This window comes from Stegodyphus dumicola, chromosome 7 (assembly GCF_044657685.1).
Source record: "Stegodyphus dumicola isolate Sdum_Otavi_A_Nest chromosome 7, ASM4465768v1".
Classification (NCBI taxonomy): domain Eukaryota; kingdom Metazoa; phylum Arthropoda; class Arachnida; order Araneae; family Eresidae; genus Stegodyphus; species Stegodyphus dumicola.
In genome coordinates this window covers 25,467,451-25,493,400 of record NC_140774.1, presented here as the reverse complement: position 1 = coordinate 25,493,400, position 25,950 = coordinate 25,467,451, and the positions used below count along the sequence as shown (strand labels likewise).

Here is a 25,950-nt window from a genome sequence, read left to right as displayed (position 1 = left end):
ACCTAGAGACATCAAATCTTGAATAACGTAATTCTCCAGTTGAATATAGGCATCTGGAACCCCAAATTTGGAATCTGGAATTTGTTTCATTATCTAATCCATATTATGTGAAACGTTAACGAATTTTTGATTAACAAACACAACGATTACAAAGCGAACAATGGCAACACTGTACGAGAAAAAAACAACATTCTTATTTCCAAGCGCGCGAAACTGTGTATCAGAAATTCTAAAGGTATGCTTTTCTTAAATTATTTTGTGATATTGTTTTTGAATTGAATTTTATGGTTTAAGTGCGAAGAACATGATACTTAATAAATGAAGTTACACAGAAAACGTTAAAAAAACGCCCCTTCGGGCGTAATATAAAATCTGAAAGCTTTCAGATTTTTCTTTAGAATTTTTAACATTGCTTTTTTTAATACAAGTTAATAATGATTAACGGAATAAGTAAGTAAAAGTTTCAATAATTCTAAATAAGCTTAAGCATATATCAATAGTTTCATGGTATTAAATGAGGAGAACAACGATGCAGTTGTAAACTAACTAATGAATACCAAAAATGGCTAGAACTTAAGGTGGATGCTTAGGTTTATTTATGTGTGATTGTTTTGTTTTCCACTTTAAGGAATTGAACATAAAAATATGGCTGAGTAGTAGAATATGAGTCTCAAATAAACAATTATAACGAAAGAAATCCAAGATTCAAAATTGTATTGCAGGTGCCTTTTCAGCTTCTGTTGTTATGCCATTCCTGAAACATTGTTTCTTTGGGTCGTTATTGTTAAATTAGCATTAGAACCTCAAGATAATTGAATATTAGCACAAAAGTTCAGTTTTTTTTTTTAATTTACCGTTAATAATCTGTAATTTGTTTAAAAGAATAACGATTTTCTTATACTTCTTGCATTTGAGAGTATAAAGAGTTAATTTTTGCATGAACTTTTATACTTGAAATAATAACAACTAAAGGCAATTTTGGAAACCCATATCTTCGAAATTTCAGGTTAAAACTTTCAAGTTTAGATTGAAGTCTGCTAGTAAGTGGAAGAATGAGTAAAAAATAATCTATAAAATCTGTTCAGTTTAAATATTAATTCTCATTTTGGCGTCGAAATAGAAACCATTAATAACCATATATTACTTTCGTTGACTCGTTTGAGTGTTAATTCGGCATAACAATGTATAAAAAAGAAAGACTTTATTTATTTATTCGTTTATTTATGTATTATTCTTTTCCTTTTAATTTCGGTGTGAATTCATATCCTAATCTTTAATCCTAATCTTTATGAAATCCTAATCTTAATCGATGTGAATTCGTATCCTAATCTTTAATACGTATCCTAATCTTTAATACGTATCCTAATCTTTAATTCGTATCCTAATCTTTAATCCTAATCTTAATCTTTAATAATCTTTAATACTTCCACGCCTATCGAATTAATTTCCACTTTTTGTTGCCCTGCGTTGGCAACGCGCTTTTGAGATTTGTCGTCGGAAGAATTCGGTCGCTAAAAAAAAAAAAAAAAAAAAAAAAAAAAAAAAAACGTAGCTGACCTATAACTGTTGTAATTCTTATTTTAAAGCTTATCTGTGATATTGAATTATTACTAAATGTCTACGTGTGGATGTTTTATCATTAAAATGTTTGCAGTTTGGTTTGAATAGACCGAGAGTAGTTGGATTTATTAAGGATATTTAAAATCGACAATACTTTATCCATTTCGGTGCCATTCTAACTCGGCGACGTAAACAAATACTTTTTATTGATGAATTCTACAGTTAACAATCATTATATGTTGTAAGTATTTTTAATATGTTATATTGATTTAAAAAATAAACTCATATACTATTATTTTCTATCCTTTCCTTTCAAGACAGAACAAGTTGTAAAACCTGTGAACTAAAAACTTGTGATTAGAAAGCAATTGCTTTCTACTCACTTCAAAATACATTTTACAGCTCGTAAGCCAATTATTTTGTTTGCAAAACTTTAACACTCAAATAAAGGAAGCAACTTATCTAAATCGTTTACATTGATTTCCAAGACTCTTTGTAAAGAAATAAAATCCTCTAAAAATAAAAGAACAAATAGTTTTTAACGCAGAAAGTTTAAAACAAACGAGATAGAAATATGAAAATTGAAGCAAATATAGATCATGCAACTATTTATTGCATATTCTGAAGGTCGTACATCGTGTAATTCTGGAAAAATTGCAAAACAGGATTTTCCGGAAACACATGATCATTTAGATATGTAAAAAATTATCTTTTTCCTCACATAAATCAGAACAGCAATGTAGACTATGTCCTTCTACATCATGAATGTTATTTTCTGTCGTGATTTCATTTTCCGTGTATACAGTTGATTAAATTTTTAGTTATTTCTGTCAGCAGAATCACCACCTATACCGTAATCCTCATTGCAACTAATTTAAGGATCTGAAGATCTTGGAGAGGGAGACAAACTATTTACCCCTCTTACGATGGGGTACGACAAAGACTTAAATCGTATTAAAATCTGGTGATTAAGCTGACCAGTCCATTTATTAAATACCTTGGTCGTCAAGGTACTCTTCGGCTATATGTTCTCTGTACGGGTGGGCGTGATCGCCATAAAAATTAAAAATGCCCCATTGTAGTAGTATATAGTCATATATATAAGGATCAAGGTTGTCCTTCCTGTACGTCTGAGTTGCGATCATTCCTGGAGGAAACACACAGAGGCCAGTGCTATTGCCTAAATAGGCACAAACAAGTACAATTTCGCCCCTTTACATATCGCGTTCAACAGCACTAGATTGAATGTATCATGTCTTTTAATTTCTTTAAATCGAAACAAGACTTGAAAGACATTTAAAGAATTCGTGGAGTAGTACATGAAATTATTGTGCCTCATTGCATCTAATTTCACATGACGTGCCCTCGTTCTTACCTCATTTATTATCCTTTGTGTGACCGAAGTAATAAAAGACAAATAACGAATTTTCTAGTAAACGGACCATAGATTTACAATTTTCTGCTTGCAGTAGAAGCATATGTTCCTCTTTTTGGGACTTCAAAGTAATCGGCAACAATCTGGAGCAGTAACGTGATTCGTTCTCTTCTAGCCGAAAGGGCTAAGAAGGGGTTCTGTAAAGAAGATGCCAATGTAGGCGACCTGGAACTTGATCATCTCAACACTGTTTCCGTAGCTGAGAAATCGATTTCATAATCTTTGAACGATATTTAACCACCCAGCCATTTCAGCATTTGACAGGTTCATTTTCATTCAACAACTGTCAGCCATTTTAGAGAATTTAGCAAACGATTTCTGTAGAGAGTATAATTGTGCAAATGCCTTTCCAAAATAAATCCATTTGTTTGTATGGAACATCGCTAAACATTCTTGCGTTTTAATTTTAGAACCAAAATTTCTTAAAGAAATAGGGATATTTTTTCGTCGCATATGTTTTTTTTATTATTTTTATCATTTATCTAATGTATAAATGTTTTGCATGAACAGAAAAAATTCACATCGTTCTTAATTTCAAATAATGTCTAAACCACATGTGATGTTTTATCGCTTTCAACAAATATGCCGAATTTCAAAACGTCCCAATATATAAATTCACGAATATCTTCGGACATTTTGAATACAAAACTGTAATGTTTTGAAGGTATGCTTAGAAATACGTCTGCTTTACGATGCTGGTAAAATTTTTATAGATTATAATTCAAACTTTTTTTCGAAATTTTTTTTAATTATTTAAAAAATAAATCGTAAAAAAATGGGAGAATTTTATTTGGAATGAACCTAAATTTCGAAATGTGAAAGGAAGAATCAAATAAGTTTAATAAAAAAGAGAGATTAATAAATATATATCCAACTCAATTAACATTGAGGAGCTAAAATTTTAAGAGCTAATTTTTTAAAAACTACACGTGCGATTTTTATAAAACTTAGTAGTTTGGCATAATTTGAGTCGCAGAATCGAAATATGAAAAAAAATCAGTATGTTATTTGAGAAAAGGTCCGATTTTGTGTCAAAATACCTATATTAGAATAATTCTATATGTAAACCAATACATATCCTAAATCGCGCTTTCGAGACATGAAAAACGCAAGTTGAATTTTGTCAATCGACCAGTATCATCCAGGGAGCTATAGAACTGTTCTTTGTTTTCCTGCAGTGTACATGAAAATATCGTAGAAAGCTGATCACTTCAACTCGCAAGCTATCGTCAGATTAATTTTGCTTGGAATGTAGTACATAGAATGTGGTAGAATAGTAAAACGTGGAATTTGTGGACTAATCTTCATTTATAAAGATGTGTTTGTTTCATTTTTCTTTTCTTTTTGTTGGACTGTGTTTCCTGTATTTACTTTGCACATGCATTTATGCTTATAATGGATATTGATGCTTTTAAATGTACTTCGGTTCTGCGTATAACGCAGCATCTTAAAACTTTCTGACCGGAAATTATAGTATTACCGATATGAAATATTGAAAACTGTTTCCATGGTTTGCCCCCTTCAGACAGGCCCATGAGGTTGAATATTGTATGAAGCAACGGACGGCGGGAGAAGAAAGAAAAAAGGTAGAGGTAAAAAAAAAAAAAAAAGAGGCTGGGCTAGCCGCTCGCTCCCTATGAAAAATGATGGTCGTCGCCCTAACGGGAGTTTGGGGAGCACTAGGGAAGCCTCTTTTGGTGAATTAGTTTCTTAGCAAAGAACGTGATTTTCATTCCGTCGTTGCCGCCACGAATGACTCTGATTGAATTCCTCAGCTCTCCATCTGATTTGCAGATTCGAATATTTATGCATCCCAATTACGAATGCTGGTTTTGCCACTTTCTGTTAAAGTATGGTGCTTTGCGGATTTTCGGTTCCCTGCTTGGTGGAATAGAGAGACTGGTGATAAGAATTTACACCTGCTCTTTGAGCTATGGCAGTTGTATATATTTTTATTCTTTGAAACACCGTGTTTTTCTCTCTTCTCAGTAGCGCCTTACCTCCCTTTGATCTAATTATACAACAGTCATGAAGAGAATGGCGATGATTTGTGGTAAGGCGAAATCGTTAGCAGCCATTTGTGCAACAACGTCGATTTGATTTTGGTATAATGAAACAGTTATGAGCATTCCTATATCTGTACTTTCAAACTAGTGAATTATGTGTTTGTAGCTGACTGTTGAATAAGATTTGATTGAATTGTGCAGTTCCTGTTGTGCGCGTATTTTTTTAATCAATATATTGGAAAACTTTCTGGATATTAGCCGCCGTTTCGATAGTTCATAGGCAAACTGTATACTTAGAAATACCGAAACCAATAAGAAAAATTTCAGTATAACAAGAAATCTGTACGATATATGTGTCCTTAATAGCCTGTTTATCGTTTTATGGAATATACACAAATGTACACTGGTGTTCAAAACTTTAGAAACAAACTCATTTTTCAACATACATCCATGAAATTGTTAAAAAGGGCATTTTGCGATCAATAGAGTAAAATGCCAACTCAGTAGAAAAATAGGAAAATATCAGCATCACTACGCCAGAGGGTACGCTAGGGCACGCAAAATGCGAGAGGTCAGCGAATGCAGTGCAAGGCAGTTTTAAATGGACAAAGGAAGGGTAATTTCTAGGCATTCTACTGCAACTGAACGTGAAAGTGTAAATGCAATATGGTTATAATATAACAACAAGACGCCTTTTACACGTGGTAGAGCGACTGGCAGGCTTGAAGGGCGTAGTTTGACGTCTATCGCCCAGATTGATTGATAACATGCACACTTTTTTATAATTGTTGTACGCATTTTTTTCAAATTAAGCAAAACTACTTCTCTGTTTCAGAAACTGGATGTGACTTAAAAATCTTTTTGCCCCATTTTGTCTCTTCGTTTTTCTTTTTGGGGTTTTTCCCTTTTAACTTTCCCTTTCTGTTATCTCTCTCCTATTTTTTCGTTTCTAATTAAGTATTCCGTCAATATTATTTTTTCACTGTTTCTTTTTTGAGTATGTTAGTTAGGATGGTAGATTTCCGTTTGAGTCGACCTCTATTAGACTGCTTCCGAGATGACGTCAGATCTAATCTTTGAGGGTAAAAAATCAATTTTTATTTAACCTACCTATAAAAATTTAAACTTACAAAAGTGCCGTTATTTTAATATTACCGGTTACGAAAGATTTTGCTGTAATTCATAACTCTAATCGTTTCTTATATATGGATTTTTAATATATTTGATGTTATAACTTAATACATGAAATTTTGATTTCCCTCTTTTTTTTTTTTTTTTGAGTTATCTCTTATTTGATTAAATTATCTCACAGCATTTCACACTAGAAAGGAATTAAAAGTAAAATTATGCATATTTTTTCCTTCTTGTGTTTGTGAAGCAAAGTAAATATTTTCGTGTGTTAATTTGAAAAATTCCTTCACAAATGCTGATTCTGAATTCTTTGTTTTTTTAATTTGCAGGAATTTGCTTCTCTCACTAAAGAGCTCAATCAGTCCCGAGAGTTGTTACTAGAGAAAGAGGAAGAAATCCAAGAACTCAAAGCTGAGAGAAACAACACCCGAGTAAGAAAACTTTTTTTTTTCTCTCATAACATTTTTTAGATTACATTCATTTAAAGTTAAGATATTTTTTTCTTTGATAACGTCTTTTTGGATTACATTCGAATCTAAGGTATTTGAATTAATTAATTAAATACCCCAGAGATATAAAAAAATTGCATGTATGTGAAAAAGTGTGAGAAAAAGAATTATTTCAAGCTTTTCCAATAAGAGCTGTTCTGCATGTAAATGTTGTTCTATTTTATATTGGGTTGATGTTTTCCCTGTTTTTTTAGGCGGAAAAAAGGAATAAAAGAAAACATAAAATGCATATTTATTGACGTAATTTCCAGCATTTAGTGTGACTTTTTTTCCATCTGCCTTGCAATAGATTAATCCGTCGTCAATAAATATTCTACGGTTTGAAATCAAAAAAAATCTTCTAATGCTGTTTTCACGTTGCTGTGTCTCTCGCGAGAGTGATCCTGGCAACAACGGCAGTAGTAACCATGGTTACAAAATTTTGCGCGAGTATTAAAAAGCTTTCATATGTTTCAGAATGTCTTCTTTTAAAGTCAAAAACTTTTAGCATTGCGTTATAAATAGATTTCTGCTTTGGAGGGCAACTTATGAATTGAAATCCACTGCATATATTAGTTTTTTTCAATTTGCTTCGTTTAGAAAATAAGGTCCCCATGTTTAAGCTTGCGATGTTCTAGTTTCAAAAGGTTTCAAGTTTAGAAAAATCATGCTAGGCTTATTCTCAATAGGCAGATAAGTAGAGTTTTTATGTCATTGTTGTTATGTCAGGTAGTACATTAAACCGCTGTGTAATTTAGTTACAGGACATCTGATATTTCTTCGATGTGTTATACATGGAGTGTATTGAAGTTTACACAGGGAAGGAAAAATAGGGAGAGTAGTTATAATTAAAACTTGTTTTGGTGAACCTAATTGATGTGTTATAAAATTCTCATATCGATGTCAAGAATGAAATTCTTTGTGGGTGGGGGTCCTCAGCAGTTTCTAGAATACTCTTTTTGTGACTTTTCTTTTCCGCCATTAGAAGGCATTTTGGTGTAAGTATCACCTGTTGATCTGGTGTGTTGTATTCAGAGGCTGAGACAGATTTATGATGTCACGCAAGTCGCATTCGCGAGCGTCCCCACGTTTTAAAAGGCCACCAAGCCAATTTCTAAATTAAAACAAACAGTAAACGTACCCTGCCGTTAAGATGAATTTCCACAGAAACTCAGTAAGTGAGCCCCCTCCATTTTATAAATCCGCTATTGTTCTAAAGGTTGCTTTTCTTTCAGCGTACAAAAAATTCAATAAACGTTTTTATGTGGTTAACGCTTAATTTCTAAAATAAGAAGGAAAAAAGCCACCAGGAACGGCAAACAAAAATAAATAAAATACTACTAAAAATAATAATTAAAATGAACTGCTGACAAACGAATAAAGTATCAATAAATTAAATAAGGCAAATTGTAAGTTAAATTATAAAAAATTAAATGAACAATAAAGCGAAGAAAAAGGATTAGATTAATAATGGCAAAATGTGATACTCGGTATACAAGAAAAGTAAACATTTTGAATGTATTCGCAATAACATTTTATGTGGTGTAATATTATTTAACAAATATTTATTATCCTTGATAAGAGTGCGGCTCATAATGTGGAGTTTCGGAAAACATTACGTGGATTGTTACTTTCTCAGCTTCTCAAGTTTTCTTGCATATTTTGCTCTTCCCAGGGATTTAAACATACATTTAACCTTTTGCACTAGAGAGGTGACTCTCAGTCACCATTTGATTTGATGCGGTAAATCAAGAGGTAACTCTCCGTCACTACTGTCACCACTTCATTTAATGTGGTAACTCTGTTTGACCCGATAATTCGAGCGATAAAATGTTTATTTAGGTTTGGTTTTGGCAATATCTCTTTATGAGTTTATAAAAGAACTGCCAATCTTTAATCTTAAATATGTTTTGTAGATTTATTGTTACATATGCGTCTTCAATTTTAGATCGATAATTGTGGCAATAGGAATATTATTTTCAATATTAAGGAATCGATTTTTTATTGATGAAGAATGAAATTACGTTTGTGCGTAGACAACTTTACCATATAGAATAGGAAAGTAGTGATGAAGATACAGATGAAGTAAGAGCCGTAAGAAGGCAAAAATCGGGTTAATAGAGTAAATGTGAAAGAGTTAGTTACACTGCAAAAAGAGTACTGCTGGCCCTGTAGCTATAATTAATAATTAGGCGTACAGCATTATCATCCTCTCTGCGGTTGCCATCTATTACTGTTACGCCGCTTCCGTATGAGGCCCCACAGAATGACTTGGAAGAGATAGAAACTTCATAATAGATAACGTACACAATTTCCACAGAAGAGATAGAAATTTCAGAATAGATAACGAGAAGAGAATACGAAGTCATATTACAAAGATTCCGGCGAAAGAGCGCAGGACCGCAAGTCTCTTCAGATATAGTAAAAGAACCATTATGGCAAATTACCGTACCAGGGTTCTTTTGGCACTTCGGACGACTTCTGGTGTGTTGAATTTAAGCATTGTATGTAATGTGCTATATCTGGCAAGGTTTTAAGGTGTTAACTTTTATATTTTGTGTTTCTTACGTTTAGTGATATCTTTAGTTTATTAGAAGTTTGAAAATGTAAAATGCTTCATTGCTTCTTCTAAACTTGAACTTTTATCTTTCTTTTTAAAGATGTAAATCTTGTGGAAGTGTATTGAATACGTCATAGAAATCGACAATGTTTAATAATGTTTCATTAGCTCCAGACTTTAAAAGAAAAGGTTAAATCTCTTTCGAGAAAGGTTTCGAAGATCTTAAAGATCTGTTCATCAGTAGCAATTAACAAGCATTAAAACCCAGGATGTGAACATAGTCAAAATGGTTAATTCATTGTTTATTGAAGAGAATGAAGAAAGAAAAATGTCAGGAAACCTCATACATTTGGAAGCAGATAGATATGTTGGATGGTGAGAAATATGTTCGAGACAATCTCATAAATCTTCCATCATTTATGATTATCGATCTTTTGGCCTTATATTTTTCTCTTCTGCCAAAATCTACTATCTCTAATTTTTGAATGTTTTGTGAGCTTGTCATAAACATGTATCGAAAAAATCCTCCCGTTTTAATAAATAACTCGAAATTGTACTATCTTATAATTTGAAGCATTTAATAATTATCGGTTTAATAGATAACGTTATACGGGATGTTCAGAAAAGGTGCCTACAGACATTTTTCGTTGTATATGTCCTAAATAAGTGTTTTCAGGTATAAAATTTTTTCAAAAAAGATAGAGCTCTATTAATTCAAATATAAAAAGACTAATAGTTAATACTTCAATTTGACTGTTGTTATGTAACCATTAATCTCTAAAATTAGCAGATTTTATTCGGCAGTTACAATCAACTCTCGATTAACCGGGGCTTGTCTGAAAAAATGTTCAGTTTGTTCATTGCGGAGCGATGAAAAAATTAATATCGCAAACCATCAGCATTAAAGAAAACTCTCCACTAAAAACACACACACACACAAAAAAAAAAAAAAAAAAAAAAAAATGCTTGGAATAACAGCAAGGATAGCAGATAACTGGGTAATATTTTTGAGTTGCTTTTTAACATCAGCAATACATAATTTAATTTCAAGTGATTTGTTACGTTTCGCCCTCTAACTAGCTTGAATTCTTAATCTCTGTTAAAGATAGCTTGGCGAGTTATTTCCCTGCTTATGCAATTAACAACTGAGTCCGAAGAAGTTTTAAACCACTTTTTTTTATTTAAAATTTTAAACTTATCAAATGCACGAGAAGGCATAACAGTTTCATTGGAGATGTGTAACTGGTGTCTATCTGGTAATTGTAAGTAATATTTTGATAAGAATTGTAATGATTAAACATTATAAAACGTACATTTTTAGAAGAATTAAATACTTCCGCTACAAGCTACGTTAAAAATTTGCCTTTAATGAAAAAACAGTTGGAATAGAATGAATTAAAAAAAAAAAAAAAAACAGTTGGAACACTAAATAGAAGGAAGAAGTGTGGAGTCATTAGATTATTTTGAAGCAGGAGATATGAAAAATATGCAATGCCCTCAACGAGAATGGAACCTGAATCTCTCGAATACGCTACCTTTACACCATGAAGGCATGCTGGAAGAAGGGAGAAAATACCTTATATACTGCCCCTTTTAAAGGGCGACTGTGGATAAGGGGGACTCAGTCGCCAAATCCTGACGGTGACGAATTATTGTCTGCTACCTTGTAGGGTTTATATTTATTTTAACTAACATTTATTTTAAGTTTAAACTATCTTTCCTGTCAAGCCTTACTTTCCCCTGGAACTGCCAATGCCAGAATACGTAAATTTTAGTAGAACGCGCAAGGATTCAAATTATCAGCGGAAGTATTATGATTTAAATAGGAAGGAAACAAGTTCGGTGTGTGATATTCTTACTTCACGAGCGCGGAGGTAGTTAGCGAGAAATTGAAGAACCCCGCGTTTCGGCCTATGTGCTTGGCGGGAAGTAGTGTTAATCGTTCAAGTGAGCTTCAAGTCTGCTGAATTAGCAGCGGTATTGTAAAACGCGGTGAGTTAGTTATTTTAGAGAGCCTCGTAGTTAGAGTCTTGTCTTTAGTTTCTTTTCAGGTTATTATTTTTATTTGACTGCCGAGTTGGCACAGTCTGTGAGCGTCAAGAGCACGCAATTGTAATTTTTACGTTGAATAAAAAGGGACTTAAACCCTTCACAAGACTCTGTGTTTTATACAGTTTTCACAGTCACCTCTTGGTTGCGTGCAAGTTGGAGGCGCGCAACGTTACATTGGCGCCCGAACACTTATCGAACTGAAATGGCCGAAAATTGGATGGAAGCCGCTGGACAACACCAAGAAATGACAAGTTAGAAGGATTTGGATACCTGGTCCAGACTTTGAGAGCGTCAATCAAGCCAAACGTCCATTTCGACGGAAAAAATTCGGTGGCGGTATTTCTAGAAGGTCTAGAAAACCACTTTCAGCTCTACCCTGTTCCCGAAAGACAAAAAGTTGCCATCGCCACATCAGCACTAAGAGGACAGGCCGCGCTTTGGTGGAAAAATATAGGCAAATTTTTATTAGGGGAATTTGGAAGCCAGACGTATACATTTGAAAATTTCAAAAAATCGTTAGTAAAGGCCTTCCCCATAGTGAAAGATCGCGCACGGCTGGAAGCCGAGCTATATAGTTTCTATCAACGGGATACAGCAGAATTGACGGACTTTATTCTACGAAAAATCAAGCTAACGGATATGCTGTATGGAAAGAAACCCGATGCGGAGATTATTGAAATAATATTACCAAGATTGTTACCCGCTGTTCAAGACTACTTTGAAATTAGAAACCCAAGCACATTGCAGGAACTCTTCGAATTGGCGGTGAAGTTTCAAAATCGCAGAATAGCGGAAAAAGCGAGAGGGGAAACATATTCTCAAAGTACCCGAAGGAAATCTTCAAAGGAGGAAACCAGAAATGGAAATCGCTCTTATGGGGGAAAAAGCTATCAAGCTAACGCATCGAAACTCGAAGGTCAAGGCCCAAAAAGAAAATTTGAAAATAAACATCCGCGTACCCAGAAGACACAGATTGAAAGGAAAGCTTTAAACGAGTAGAGGGGCCTGTGAATGGGAGGGTCCAGACCCCGGAAGTTTAAAAAAAAACCCTCAAATAGACATTTAAATACGCTCATCGTAAAAAACTCACAGCTACCAATTATACAAGTCCTGGTTGGCGATGTACCAGTAGAAGCCCTCATCGATACAGGAGCAGAAGGAAATTTTATGAGTGAAAATTTCTTCAAAAAGAATTTTTATAGGGTACGATTATTTAAAACCAAAAATACGGAAATTATAGCGGCGCAAGGAAAAACATGTCACTGCATCGGGAAATTATCATTAAACTTACAGGTAAAAGAGGAAAGTCTCAAAGTATTAATTTTTATAGTGAAAAATCTGCAACATTCTCTTATTTTAGGTATGGAGATTTTAAGGGCCGCGAGGGCCAAATTAAATTTTCAAGATAGTTCCGTTGTGTTGGAGATGGACCAGAGGGTGGTGGAACCTGTGGAGACACCTCAAGTGCACCTTAGCCATCTGAATGACCATGAAAGGAAAGCAATACAGCAAGTGGTGAGTAATTTTTCTCATTTGTTTTCAGAAAAATCAGGAAACTGCCAAATAGTGACGCACAAGATTCAATTAAATGCCGAAAAACCTTGTAGGACTAAACCTTACCGCTATGACAAACAAAAAGACGTAATCATCGAAGAACATATTCAGGAGATGTTAAAGAATAAAATAATAATGCCCATAAATAGTGAGTACGCGAGTCCAGTCGTACTATGTAGGAAAAAGAACGAGTTTCCTCCTTCGGATAAAAGGGCTTGGAGGTTTGCTATTGATTACAGAAAACTAAATAGTATTACCAAATTTCCAGTTTACCCTTTGCCGGTTATAGACGAGATCATTAGACAGATCAAATCGACAAGATATATGTCTACTTTGGACTTAACGTCTGGCTACTATCAAATAGCTATGAGACCTGAAGATATACATAAAACCGCGTTTATAACAAAATCCGGCACTTATGCCTTTTGGGTTGTGGGGGGCCCCATCAACATTCCAGAGAGCTATGGACATTGTTCTAAAGCCTGTCCTAGGAAAACCAACTTTAATTTATCTAGATGATATAATTATAACGAGTAGTACGTTGGAACAACACATTAATGACCTCGAACAAGTTTTTAAATTATTAAAAGAGGCCGGTCTTACAATTAACGCCTCAAAATGCAAGTTCGCAACTAAAGAACTTAAATATCTCGGTTATAAAATTTCGCAAAAGGGTATAGAAACGCAAGATTCAAAAATAAAAGCTATTAAGAATTTCCCACCGCCCAACACCGCCAAGAAACTTTCTTCCTTCCTTGGGTTATGTTCTTACTATCGATCTTTCATAAAAGATTTCGCTAATATTGTTGAACCACTCTTAGTAATCAAAAGAAAAAGGGCTAAATTTACGTGGACAGCGGAAGCTAACACAGCTTTTGAAAGACTAAAAGAAGCGCTCATTAATGCCCCTGTTTTAAAATTCCCGGAGGGGGACGAAAACCTGGAAATTGCAGCAGATGCGTCAGACTATGCGGTGGGTGCGGTTCTTATGCAAAATAACCATCCTCTGGCATTTTTTAGTAAAACATTGAATCAGACACAAAGGAATTATACAGCTACAGAAAGAGAAACATTAGCCGTATTAATGGCTGTACACAAATTTCCGAGTTTATTTCGGCAAATCGCCAGTAACAGTCTTTTCGGATCATGCGGCTGTTGGTAGACTTTACTCGGGGAAAAACCTAACGCCCAGGTTAATAAGATGGGCTTTAAAACTCCAAGAATATAATATCACAATAAAATATAAACCGGGTAAGGAAAACAATGTAGCTGACGCACTTTCTCGTATAAAACTGGACGATGAAGGAAATGAACTTAAATGCGCTGTGTTGACTTCAAAAATTTTAGATTCTAGAGATACGGTTATTACTGAACTGAAAGCTGATCCTGAATTTGGAAATATCTATGCTTATTTGAAAGACCCCGAAGGTTTTGAGCATACAGATATCGATGCGATAAGAAATAGATCAAAAAACTATGAAATAATAGATAATTTATTATTTTATACGAAAACAACAAACGAAAATCTTGAGTATAAGCCAGTCATCCCAGCCTCGCTTCGATTAAGCATTTTGAAGGAGTTGCACGAAGCAAAAACAGCCGGCCATCTATGGGTCAGAAAGACTTTAAAAAGGGTACGCGAGGCGGTATATTTCCCGCAATTATACAAAATAGTAACGGCGTATGTCAGGTCCTGCAATCAATGTCAGTTAATAAATGATATTAATTACAGCCCGGCCGGGCACTTAAATAGCATTCGCGCTACATTTCCGAATGAAATTTTAGGCATAGATCTCCTTGGTCCCTTCCCCCAGAGCGAGTTAAATAAAAATCGTTTTCCTTTAGTAATAGTAGATCATTTTTCAAAATGGACAGAAATTGTTCCACTTAAACGCGCGTCAGCCAAAACAGTCGCAGATGCATTCTTACACAGATACATTTTAAAATACGGTGCACCGATAAAAGTCATTAGCGATAACGGAAAACAATTCATTAGTCAAATATTTGAAAACATATGCAATGGACTTGGCATACGCCATATCAAAATGGTTCCGTATAGACCACAGGCTAACATAGCAGAAAGAGTTAATAAAAATATAGTAAAAATAATTCGCAGTTACGTGAGCACACATCACAAGCGCTAAGATGGCTACATAAATGAATTAGCTTATGCTTTAAGAACGGCACATCATGATACCACGGGAAAAACTCCAGCAGAATTATTCTTAGGCCGAAAATTAATTACGCCTTTAGATAAATTATTCTTTGTGCAACAAAGAGAGCAGGAGTTTAAACAAAAGATGTGCAAAAGCTAATTGATCAGGCGCTTAAAACCTCGGATACGGCAAGAAATAGACAGAAAATATATTATGATAGAAAACGCCGTGAAGCAGATTTTAAAGTTGGGGATAAAGTATTGAAGCGGAAATTTTCTTTATCAAGTGCCCCAGACAATTTTACGGCAAAGCTAGCTCCAAAGTTTGAAGGCCCCTATATAATTCAGGAAATCAAAGGAGTAGTCTTATATCTTAAGAACGAGAGAGGGGAAATCTGTAAAGCAAGTCCCGACCAGGTGAAAAAATACTATAATCCAAATGATTTTGAAATCCTTAAAAGTTTCTTGCAGGACTCAAGTCTAAACGAAATAGAAGGTCCAGAGACAACAACTATTCCACCACCCAAGAAACAGAGAACTGAAGAGAGACCTAGCACTTCTACAACCCGGACGTCGGTATCAAAAAGAAAAAATAATTTTCAAACTCCAGCGTTTAAGAAAAACAAAAATACAGATGCACCGGGTAAAGAAACCGTGGTAAAGAGAAAAACACCACCTACAAAGGATTGTAGGGAAAATTATACATCAAGGAGAACGCGCACACGGCCACAGAGTCAGGTGCCAGCAAGGCCGCCGTTCCGGAAACTGAAACGGCAACAGGAGGCACAAAAATGCGAGGAACAGAAGAAATTCAAGAAGGACTCCAGACCGGAGGACGTCAAGACCAGCCGTCCCAGGGAGAAACGGAAATGCCAACAACCAGACGATTACTCCGCCAAGAGGCCAGCATGTAGAGGACGCAAAAGAAAAAGTCAGGTGGACGACACTCGGAGGGCAGTAAGGAGAAGATTAACATCCATGAAACCTCTAACTTGGGATCAATTCTGCCAAAAACGAATGACGGAGTTTCAAGCATCGAAAACTCAAAGATAAGTTAAAACCTTCTATAATTTTTTTTTCTCTTTTGTTCTGAAATGTTATGCATAAGTACGAAGTTCTATGTTTTGACGAAAGTCAATATGTCTCGGTTGAGACTTAGTTTTGTTTTACTTCATTTAGCTAAGGCAAAAGTATTATTTTCTTTAAGTGTAAAAGCTAAAACCAAGCATTTTCTGTTGGTCGAAAGACTAATTCTGTTATGTTAAAGCCAAAATTTGGCCGAAGATAAAAATAACTTCGTATTCTGGTATTAATAAAAATTTTAGTTTCAGTGCCGCCAGCTTGGCGAAGAATGAGTAAAGTAAAAATTTATTTTCTCTTATTCATTTTATGGTAAATTGTAAAAACCACATGTATTAAAATTTTGTAAATGTACGTAAATACTTGAATGTTATGTAAAAGTAGAATTTAGTCTAGAAGCATAAAATTGTAGATGCTAAAAGTGAATGCTTAAAAGCAATGAAGTCAAAATTTAAGTATTAAATTGTAGATAAAGTCATGCTTTAGAGCGAAAGCCTGCATGTTTAAAGATGAATGAGGGGGAAGTTAGAATGAATGTGTTTTGTAGGGTTCTCCACCTACATTTGAATTTTTAAGAATATTAAAGTAGCTCATTGAGTTGTAGAATGTCGAGTAAGGTGTGTCTATTTGGTCGTTGAATTCTAACAAATCATGGTGGTTAGGGGAAGTGTTGTAAGACTAAAACACGAATATTCCCGTTTGACACCACACACGGTGGAGAGCCAGGGTAAAGTTAAATTAATGCTTGAAAAATTGAATGAATGTGAAGTAAGCAATAACTAAGAAAAACGAATCGTTTAAAAACAAAAATTTATTGTGCCAAGAAAGTGTAAATTATAATGTATTTAGAAAGATACTGATACTTATTCCTTCCAGATGCTGGAAGGAAAGACCAAGATTGATTGATGAAGTCCAGGAAAAGTTGCTGTAAGAAGAGAAAGTTATAACTATCAACAGAAATTTTAGTATACAATTTGTTACATACAATTTTTTTTTTTTTTTTTTTTTTTTTTTTTGTGTGTAAACGAGGTTCTCGCCAGTTAGTTCAGAATTAGAGAAACTTACAACAGGTCGTTTGTAGGACCTGCTTCCAAGTTTTCCAAATTCTGGCAGCGGCAAATGTAGGGTTTATATTTATTTTAACTAACATTTATTTTAAGTTTAAACTATCTTTCCTGTCAAGCCTTACTTTCCCCTGGAACTGCCAATGCCAGAATACGTAAATTTTAGTAGAACGCGCAAGGATTCAAATTATCAGCGGAAGTATTATGATTTAAATAGGAAGGAAACAAGTTCGGTGTGTGATATTCTTACTTCACGAGCGCGGAGGTAGTTAGCGAGAAATTGAAGAACCCCGCGTTTCGGCCTATGTGCTTGGCGGGAAGTAGTGTTAATCGTTCAAGTGAGCTTCAAGTCTGCTGAATTAGCAGCGGTATTGTAAAACGCGGTGAGTTAGTTATTTTAGAGAGCCTCGTAGTTAGAGTCTTGTCTTTAGTTTCTTTTCAGGTTATTATTTTTATTTGACTGCCGAGTTGGCACAGTCTGTGAGCGTCAAGAGCACGCAATTGTAATTTTTACGTTGAATAAAAAGGGACTTAAACCCTTCACAAGACTCTGTGTTTTATACAGTTTTCACAGTCACCTCTTGGTTGCGTGCAAGTTGGAGGCGCGCAACGTTACAACCTTTTAGATTTGTAGAGTCATTAGTTTTTGTTTGAAGCAGAAGACGTCAAAAATGGGCAATGCCCTTGCCGGGACTCGAATATGGATCTCTCATATTCGCGCCGAGTGTACTACCTTTACAATAAGGATACTCTAAATACAAGACTTATATTTGGTACACTATGAAGAAAAGCAAATATTAGGTTGAGTTGCATAACCGTATATGTATCAGGCTTTGGAATGGATTTCTCAATATTTTAGCGTACATTTCACAAATGAAACATATAATAATGAGTTACTGTCATATTTTTTAAATTGATAGAAGTACATAATTGAAATTTATTTGTGAAATTAAAAAAATAAGTCAGTTGTTCAGAACTTGTAAAATATAAATTAGTAGGAGGAAACTCATTGCAAAATCGTTGTAAAACTTGCTTTAATGTAAATTTCCCCCAGAGTATTTCTGTATGCATGAGAGAAAATGAGTAGCATGAATAAGTAAATTGAAAGATTTCGATTTGTCATTCTTAGTTATGTTAATATATGCATTTTAATTTTATGGAAAGCAGGAAACATTAATGCAAGAATTCACCTTTAAGATTGATTTTTGTTGAACTGGAGACACTTTTTATGCATCCGTCATAGTAAACAGCATTAGATGGGAAAAAACACAGTACTATTCAGCGCTACTAAAACTTTGAAGCTGGAAATAAATCTATTTCTTAGCTTTCTAAATGAATTGTTATGTAAACGAAGTCATTCGCTGCGCTACCAGTTTTTAAGCACAAAAAACTTTCTTTGGTTCGTTAATTGGCAGGATGGCGTCTTTATATTAGAATGTTTTGTGCTTCATATGCATTCATAAAGTGATGTCTATGTAAATTGACTGAAAGCAAGCCATCAGAGACCTTTAACTGTGTAAATTAATTTCAGTAAAGATAGCTAACGTTTTTAAGTATCCAACTAATTTCTGTCACTGCAACATTTGCATGATGCAGCTTTTGTTAACAACTTTATGATTCAATTTTTTAAATTTTTTCACATTATACCCGCAAGTAGCGAGTTTTTTAATACGGATGAATTTCGTAAATTCAGATAGAAATATTTGTTTGTTATACATAAATTTAAACTCGAAAAAATTAAATGGAAAAGTGGGATTCTCTTTATAACAGCTTAAACAGGGGCACAGCTTTTAAAGCAAATTTAATGCTCGTCTAGAACAAGATAATTGGCAAACATTTTAATAAAAATACTAAAAATCTGATGACGACACCACATGACTTCCTTGTACGGCCTATTAAATTATACGCATTTTTTCCTGCATTTCATTTAAACTTATTTCCTCAAATTTCCTCAGAGATGTATTTCTCATTCAATCAATTCAGTTCTCGCTTCTCGGCAAGGCAAAAATGCATAAAAACTCAAAACATCTTCATTAAAAATTGGAAAATATAGAAAAAAATAAAAGCACCAAATACAATTAAAACAATTTTTAAAAACTTTACAATTAAAATTAAAGTTCTTCCGCAAAAACAAACAGTTCGGACAGCGGGCCAAAGAAACCAGATTTTTCGGTGCACAAAACTGAAAGTTTGTAAAAAAATGTACAATTTACCAACATAAAAAAAATTAAAAAGCTGAGCTTACCAAGCCAAGTAGCAAAGTGGGTATATATACCGTATTTGACGGCATATAAAACGCACTTTTTTTCCTAAATTTGGTCTCAAAAAAGTTACCTGCGTCTTATACGTGAAGGTAATTGCATTCAATTATTGTTTATTTGGCTTTTACGAAACGTGAGAAGTAAAAGAAACCACGCTATTGAAACTTTTTTGCCTTGTGTGTGGCCGTCTAAATAAGGGTGTGTCTTATATGCCAGTGCATCTTATATGCCGTCAAATACGGTATATATATACTTTTTGGGGGATGCGGCCGATTTGAACTAAAGAGGGAGTGCGTAACTGCATGTTATAGCAGTCTTATGTACAAAATTAAAATTTTCTGAGGATACTTGTTTTTCAGTTCTGCGAGATACATACATACTGTTACGTTATTTTCTTCCCTCAGGTGCGTCGGGGTTCGTAGACTTGGAGTGAATAACGAAGACACTTGATGAAGTATCAAACGCACTTTTTTAGCCAATATTAATCAAGACAGCTCCAAAATCACGTTTTACAGTCGTCGAAGAACTGTTATAAACATGCTGACGCAATCAGCGACACAGCCTTCACACTTTCAGGCTATAGCGGTCGAGACAGCTTCACTGCAAAGCACCAGAGTACAGCTCCCGACTCTGCTCGGTCTTTCTCGGAACTCGACGTACTCTTGAGACTCTCCACGCTACAATTCCCGATGCACTCGACGATACACAAGAGTACAGCTCTCGACTCAGCAGAGTCTAAGACAAAACTCGACGATGCACTTAAAGACTCTTCGATGCACTCGACGACCCACTCGGCAATCGCTGCCCGGCTGTCAACTCGATCGACTCCGCACGAACTGACTAACTCGAGACTAACTATCTCGCACTATGACTCTCCGTGTACCAGCAGGGATGGATTATATAGTTTTTGGCTTGTATTCGAGAACATTCTGAGCTAAACCGGTAAGAATTCGTTCCAGAAGGAATCCGTCCATGGCATATCGCCAATTTTGTCGCCAAATGTTACCAAATAGGCGATTTCTCGCCAAATGTGGCAACCCTGCCATCCTTGCCATTTTATGGCGGTAAAATGTGTATAATCTTACCGCGCCTGTACATTTCGTAACAATACGTACGTACAGATGTCACGAAAAAAACCTCTTCTGAATCCATTTTTAATCACTTTCGGAAAAAGGAGTCCTTTATTCTGTCCTTACGTACAGATGTCAGGCAAAAACATCGTTAAATTGCATTCTATAACAGTCAAAATGGATATTTTCGTTGAAATATGATACCCGAAATTTTCCGTGATTACGACAATACTTCCTTTATTTCGTACAAGAAGTAAAAAAGCCGTGTGTTGAAGCATTTTAGAAAATGTCAGTCAGATACATCTGTTATTATATTTTCATATCAATTTTCTTTTTTTACTTTCTTGTACGAAGTAAAGGAAGTATTGTAATCGCGAAACATTTCAGGTGTCATATTTCAACGGAAATATCCATTTTGCAGATTCCGAATGCATTTGGACTATTTTTTAGCATGACGTCTATGCGTATGAGCAGATTAGAGAACATTTTTTTTTCCAAAATGGTTTGTAAAATGGATTTAAAAGGGATTTTCTTTCTTACGACTGTATATAACTCGCATAATTAAGAACAATTAACCGTAGAACGTTGAAATTTTGTATTATATTTGTATAGGATTGCTATAATATCTAATTATGCACCACCCTTTTTTATTGCAATCGGCTGTACCAAACGTATATATGTATAAATAAATTCCCACCATTCAGACCTATATTTTCTCAACCGCTGGTTGTAGTCATATACTCCTAATTATAATGTTTTAAATGACCAAAATATTCATGTTTTGGCAATTTCAAATTAAAAAAAAATATATTTTTGACAAGTATCGAAATCTAGCTTTTAATGCCGTCTCCGGATTTCTATACTTATATTTGGGAAAGTTTTATACTCATTATAAAAAAAAATTAAATTATAAGAAGTTTGACTCTCGTACAATAAAAACTATCCAATTTCAAAATCTGTAGATTTTGGTCTTTTTCGGCTTGCCTTGAAGGATCGGTTAAGTTAGAATAATTCTAGGAAATAAATGAAGTGCAGCAAAAAATGTGTATAATTTTGTAATATAATAAAAATGTGTGCCTTGGAAGAAAGTCATGTGGTGTCCACATCAATTTTTTTTTTCATACAGTAAGTGCTTTTTGCATTTTTATTACATTCTAATAAAGCTTCGACGCATTCGTTGTCTGCAAATGTAATGTAATTACAAGCAGTTTTGTATAATACTAGCCGCTTGCGCATTTGAAGTGTTCATTAAACTTTTTAACATTAGATTTTTCAAAGTAGGGAAAGCCAAAAATGAATTGTGCCGTCGTCGGGATTCGAACTGTTCATTTTCTGTTTACTAAATAGACATACTAACTACTTCCATCGCGAGTCAACACACCAAGTAATGCAATAATGCGTCACATTCTCCCATATTTAAAGGATAACTGGGTAGAAGCGCGAGACCCAGTCAATTAAATCCAGGTGTAGCGACGAATTATTGTTCGACATTTTAGTTCGACAACTACTAGGTAGGCTACAAGGTTTATTCGGAACATGGGAAACATGAAAATTCAACTTTGCCCTTAACTCGATTCGAATCACGGATCTTCCTCTTGCTCGCCGGACATGCTAACAATTTTCCCTGCGAGAGCACATATACGGGAAAATGAAAAATTTCTTACAAAACAACCTTTAAAGTCTATAACAAAATTCAACAACTATTTTAATTGCATTGTTTTAATTAAATGCAATAAAATTTGAAAAATAATTTTTAACCTTCATAATATTCTTACTCAAATGCCATTAAAATTAAAATCGTAGAATTTATAATGATTTTCAGCATCTTTAAATCAAAAATATGAAACAGAAATTGAACTATAAAGTAAATCTAATCATTCTCGTAATGCTATTTGTATATGTTATCATTTCTATTATTCGGTCTACTAGTGGCTGAACGGTAAAGTCGCTGAAAACTGGTAGTTCGGTCCGAGATTCATATTCCGCGAAAGGACTGGCTGCATAACGTTTTTGTGGTTTTCCCGATATGTAATGTGTATACGAGTCAGTTTCACTTAGAAAGTTCTCCACGAAAGCATCCTTCATTTACTAAAGTAGCTCCTCGAGGGTTTTGCCCTAATCAAATAAAAAAAACATTTCTGTCATTCTGAATATCGTATCATAATACAACTAGGAGCCCCAAGGTTTTATTTTTAGTCATAATTTATTTCTGGGTTTTATTTTTTGTAATTGAATTAAAACTATACGGTTTGAAAGTTTTTGTAACATATTTTATTTTATAATTTTTAATTTACAAAATGTGGTAAAATAATAAATAAAGAAAAATATATGTCTATGAAATTATTTCGTTTAGTCCATTCTATTCATTTAAATTTCTATTTAATTTAGAAATCCGGTCTCATCGTTATTTAAAATTATAGGGTTGCCATCGATGGAGAGCTAAATCTTTTATTGTAAAACTTCATCATAATTAGCAAATGCCTGATAGCTAAAAGTACAGAAGAGTAATTGAAAAACTGCCAAATTCGGCAAATTATGTTAGAAATTCCTAAAAGCATTTATTTGGATGATTATTTCTTGCGATATACGATGGTACTGAGATTAAAAATCTGCGATATATATATTTAGCATTAAATAAAAATTAAGAAAAATGAGTAGAATTCTTAAAAAACGTCCTGGTGGAATATTTGATTTATTATTGCAAATTTATCATGTATAAAAAATTTCGAGATAATCGGGTAGAGAATAAAAGGTCAAAAACCGTGTAAAAATTATTTTCTCCTATAAGCTCCTTAGTTCTGTAATGTATTATCACCCTGAGGCAAGGTTCACATTGTGCATTTGCTAGCTTGAGGCAAACAGCTGTGTGAAATGACCTTACCTTTTGTGATGTCTTGCAACTGAATAAACAACTTTTATTCTTTTGGCAAACATGCTATGAAAACTGAGTAATTGAATAGCTTTTCTGTAATAATGATCTGATTTTTTCCTTCTGTTGTGATATGACAAAATACTCCGGTCTTTATCATTTGGCGATGGCAGAAGAAAAATTGTAAGAACTGAATATAAGACTCTTATCGCTAGTTTTTTGAGTCAATTCTTATATGATTTATATATTTTTGATAATTCAGTTAAAATAATAGATTTCGTTATTCAGGCGACCACGTTTTTATTATTTGTAATATAAAATTTTAGATTAATTTTGAAAAGTGAGTTACATAATCTATTTGTTCACATTAAAGTATATGATATTTAAGGTCCGGTAAGAGGGTCAGTTGTATTTATATACACATGCATACACATACATACATACCCACCTCCTTACCCGACCTTAAATTTCGCAATCGTTGTTTGTAGTCATGTACTTCCAGATAACAGATAACAGATGTGTTTTAAATGACGAGAATAATCATGTTTCGACAATGTCAAATTAAAAAAAAAAAAAGTACTACCGTATTCGCCAGTGTATAAGACGCACTTTTTTCTTTGAAAATAGGTCTGAAAACGAGGTTCGTCTTATGCGTCGATACTCAACTTTTGATTACATTCATTTCTGGAAATTTCCTCTATTCAGAGTTATGCGATTTTTTTTTCTTTGTTTCCTTGCGGAGTTTTGGAATATTACAGTTACGCTGAGTTCAGTGAATGCGCATGCGTTGTCACCGACGATCACAGCTGGGTTCATTTAAATTTTCCAATTTTCGTGAACCACTTATAAATGTGTGAAATTTCTACTGTTGAATTTTCTTAAATTTGCTGGCAAGTTATGGCTCAAACACAACGTCGGCATTGCTATAGCATAGCTACGTGTGATTGCGTATGCTAAAACAGGGCGGCTGCAGAGAGGCATTTTGAGCCATCCCCAGCTGAGAAAATAATAAGAACTCGGCGGAATCAGGAAGAAGATCTAAAAAATCAACTCACAGTAAACATAACCTACTAAGGGGAACTGCACAATGGCCTGAACTTGAAACAGAGCTGAAACTTGGATTTAAACCACAGAAAAAGCGGGACTTTCAGCCCCTACAAAAATGATTATTCATCAAGAGAAAGCGATAGCGACTGATAAGAGAGATTGCCGATTTTACTGGATCAACATCATGGTGTTCGAGATTCATAAAGAGAAACCAGCTATGTATACGGACTAAAACAAAAATACTAAATGGTATAGAGGACAATTTGTTGCATGAGAACTCAGATGCTGCTTTAAAAGTTGACCTTTCACTTAGCTCTGGAGCTTAGCTCGTCAAAGCTCACCTTTCACTTAGCTCTGGAGACGAGCGTCTGGGGCAAACCCCAAGAACGAAGAAGATTAAAAGATGTTCTTTCCCAGGCAGATTGGGTATTTGCAGAAAGTATTAGTTTGTATTCATATAATTTATTTTTAAAATACTGTAAATTCATTATAATGATCAGTAATAAAGTCCTATCCTTCAAAAATGTATATAAAAAAGGGGGTGCTTCTTATAGGCCGGTGAGTCTTATACGTTGGCAAATACGATAATTTTCGACAAATAACGAAATCTAACTTTTAATGCGGTCTCTCGGTTCCTATACTTATATTTGGAAAAGTTTTATACTCGTTATGAAAAGGTAAAATTATAAGAAGTTTGACTTCCTTACGACAAACATGGACAAGGATATTTAATTTCAAAATTGGCAGTTTTTGATGTCATTTTCAAATTGCCTTGAGAAATCGGTAAATTAAGTTAGAATAATTTGAAGAAATAAGTCTAAATGAAGAGCAGCAAAAAATGTGTATAATTTAATAGGCTGTATAAGGAAGTCATATAGCATTCACATCAGATTTTTTATTTTTAACTTTCTTTTCTCAATGACAGGTTAAGAAAGTGATTTCGCCAAAAAATCAAATTACATAAAAAAAACTCAAATGCACTTCATTTAAAAGATTTTTTTCCCAATCAACGAAATTCTGAAAATTGTAGTTTGTTCATTAGACGAAGATATGTGCGAAAAATCATTTCAGCATTAAATTTTATTAGCTCTAAATCAATTTTTAAAAAAATCTTCTGCATATTGTATTTTCATCTACAGTCAATGTGTGGGCAAAATTGTAACTCCATAGCTTATCAAGAAATAGTTTAAATATCGCCAGCAAAGTTTTGGCTCCATAAGGATCTTAAATAAAATCTTATAATAAAGGCGGCTAGTTTTAAAATACTAAATATCCTTATTATCAATTTTGTTTTAAAAGTGGACAAAGAGTTTGCTCTATAACCTTTGAAAATTTCAAATCTTTATAAAAAGTATATTTTGGGCTGTTAGAATTTTAAAGTCCCATAGAAAATATAATGTTACGAGCATAATAAAATAGAGAAACCTAGTTTTAAAATTATATGCTGGGTAAAATGTACACTGCGCAAAAAAAACGGGGACAGTTCTGTATCTCCCTTTCTACTGGGCCGATTGATGAAATTTATTTGAAATAAAATTTACATGTCTCGAAAGCGCGACTTAGGCTATGCATATTAGGTTTATATATAGCATTGTTTTAATATGGACATTTTGACACA

General features: G+C 34.0%; 1 protein-coding gene across 4 annotated transcripts in view; it reads left to right on the top strand.

Annotated features, from left to right (window-relative positions):
• LOC118187783 (liprin-alpha-1-like) overlaps positions 1 to 25,950 on the top strand; it is a 295,871-nt gene that overhangs the window by 165,235 nt on the left and 104,686 nt on the right. For all 4 annotated transcript variants that reach the window (XM_085819989.1, XM_085819990.1, XM_085819988.1 and 1 more), the window contains exon 2: positions 6,462 to 6,563. In XM_085819989.1, coding sequence (XP_085676115.1) covers positions 6,462 to 6,563 — 102 coding nt within the window. The remainder of the gene's footprint in view (positions 1 to 6,461; positions 6,564 to 25,950) is intronic.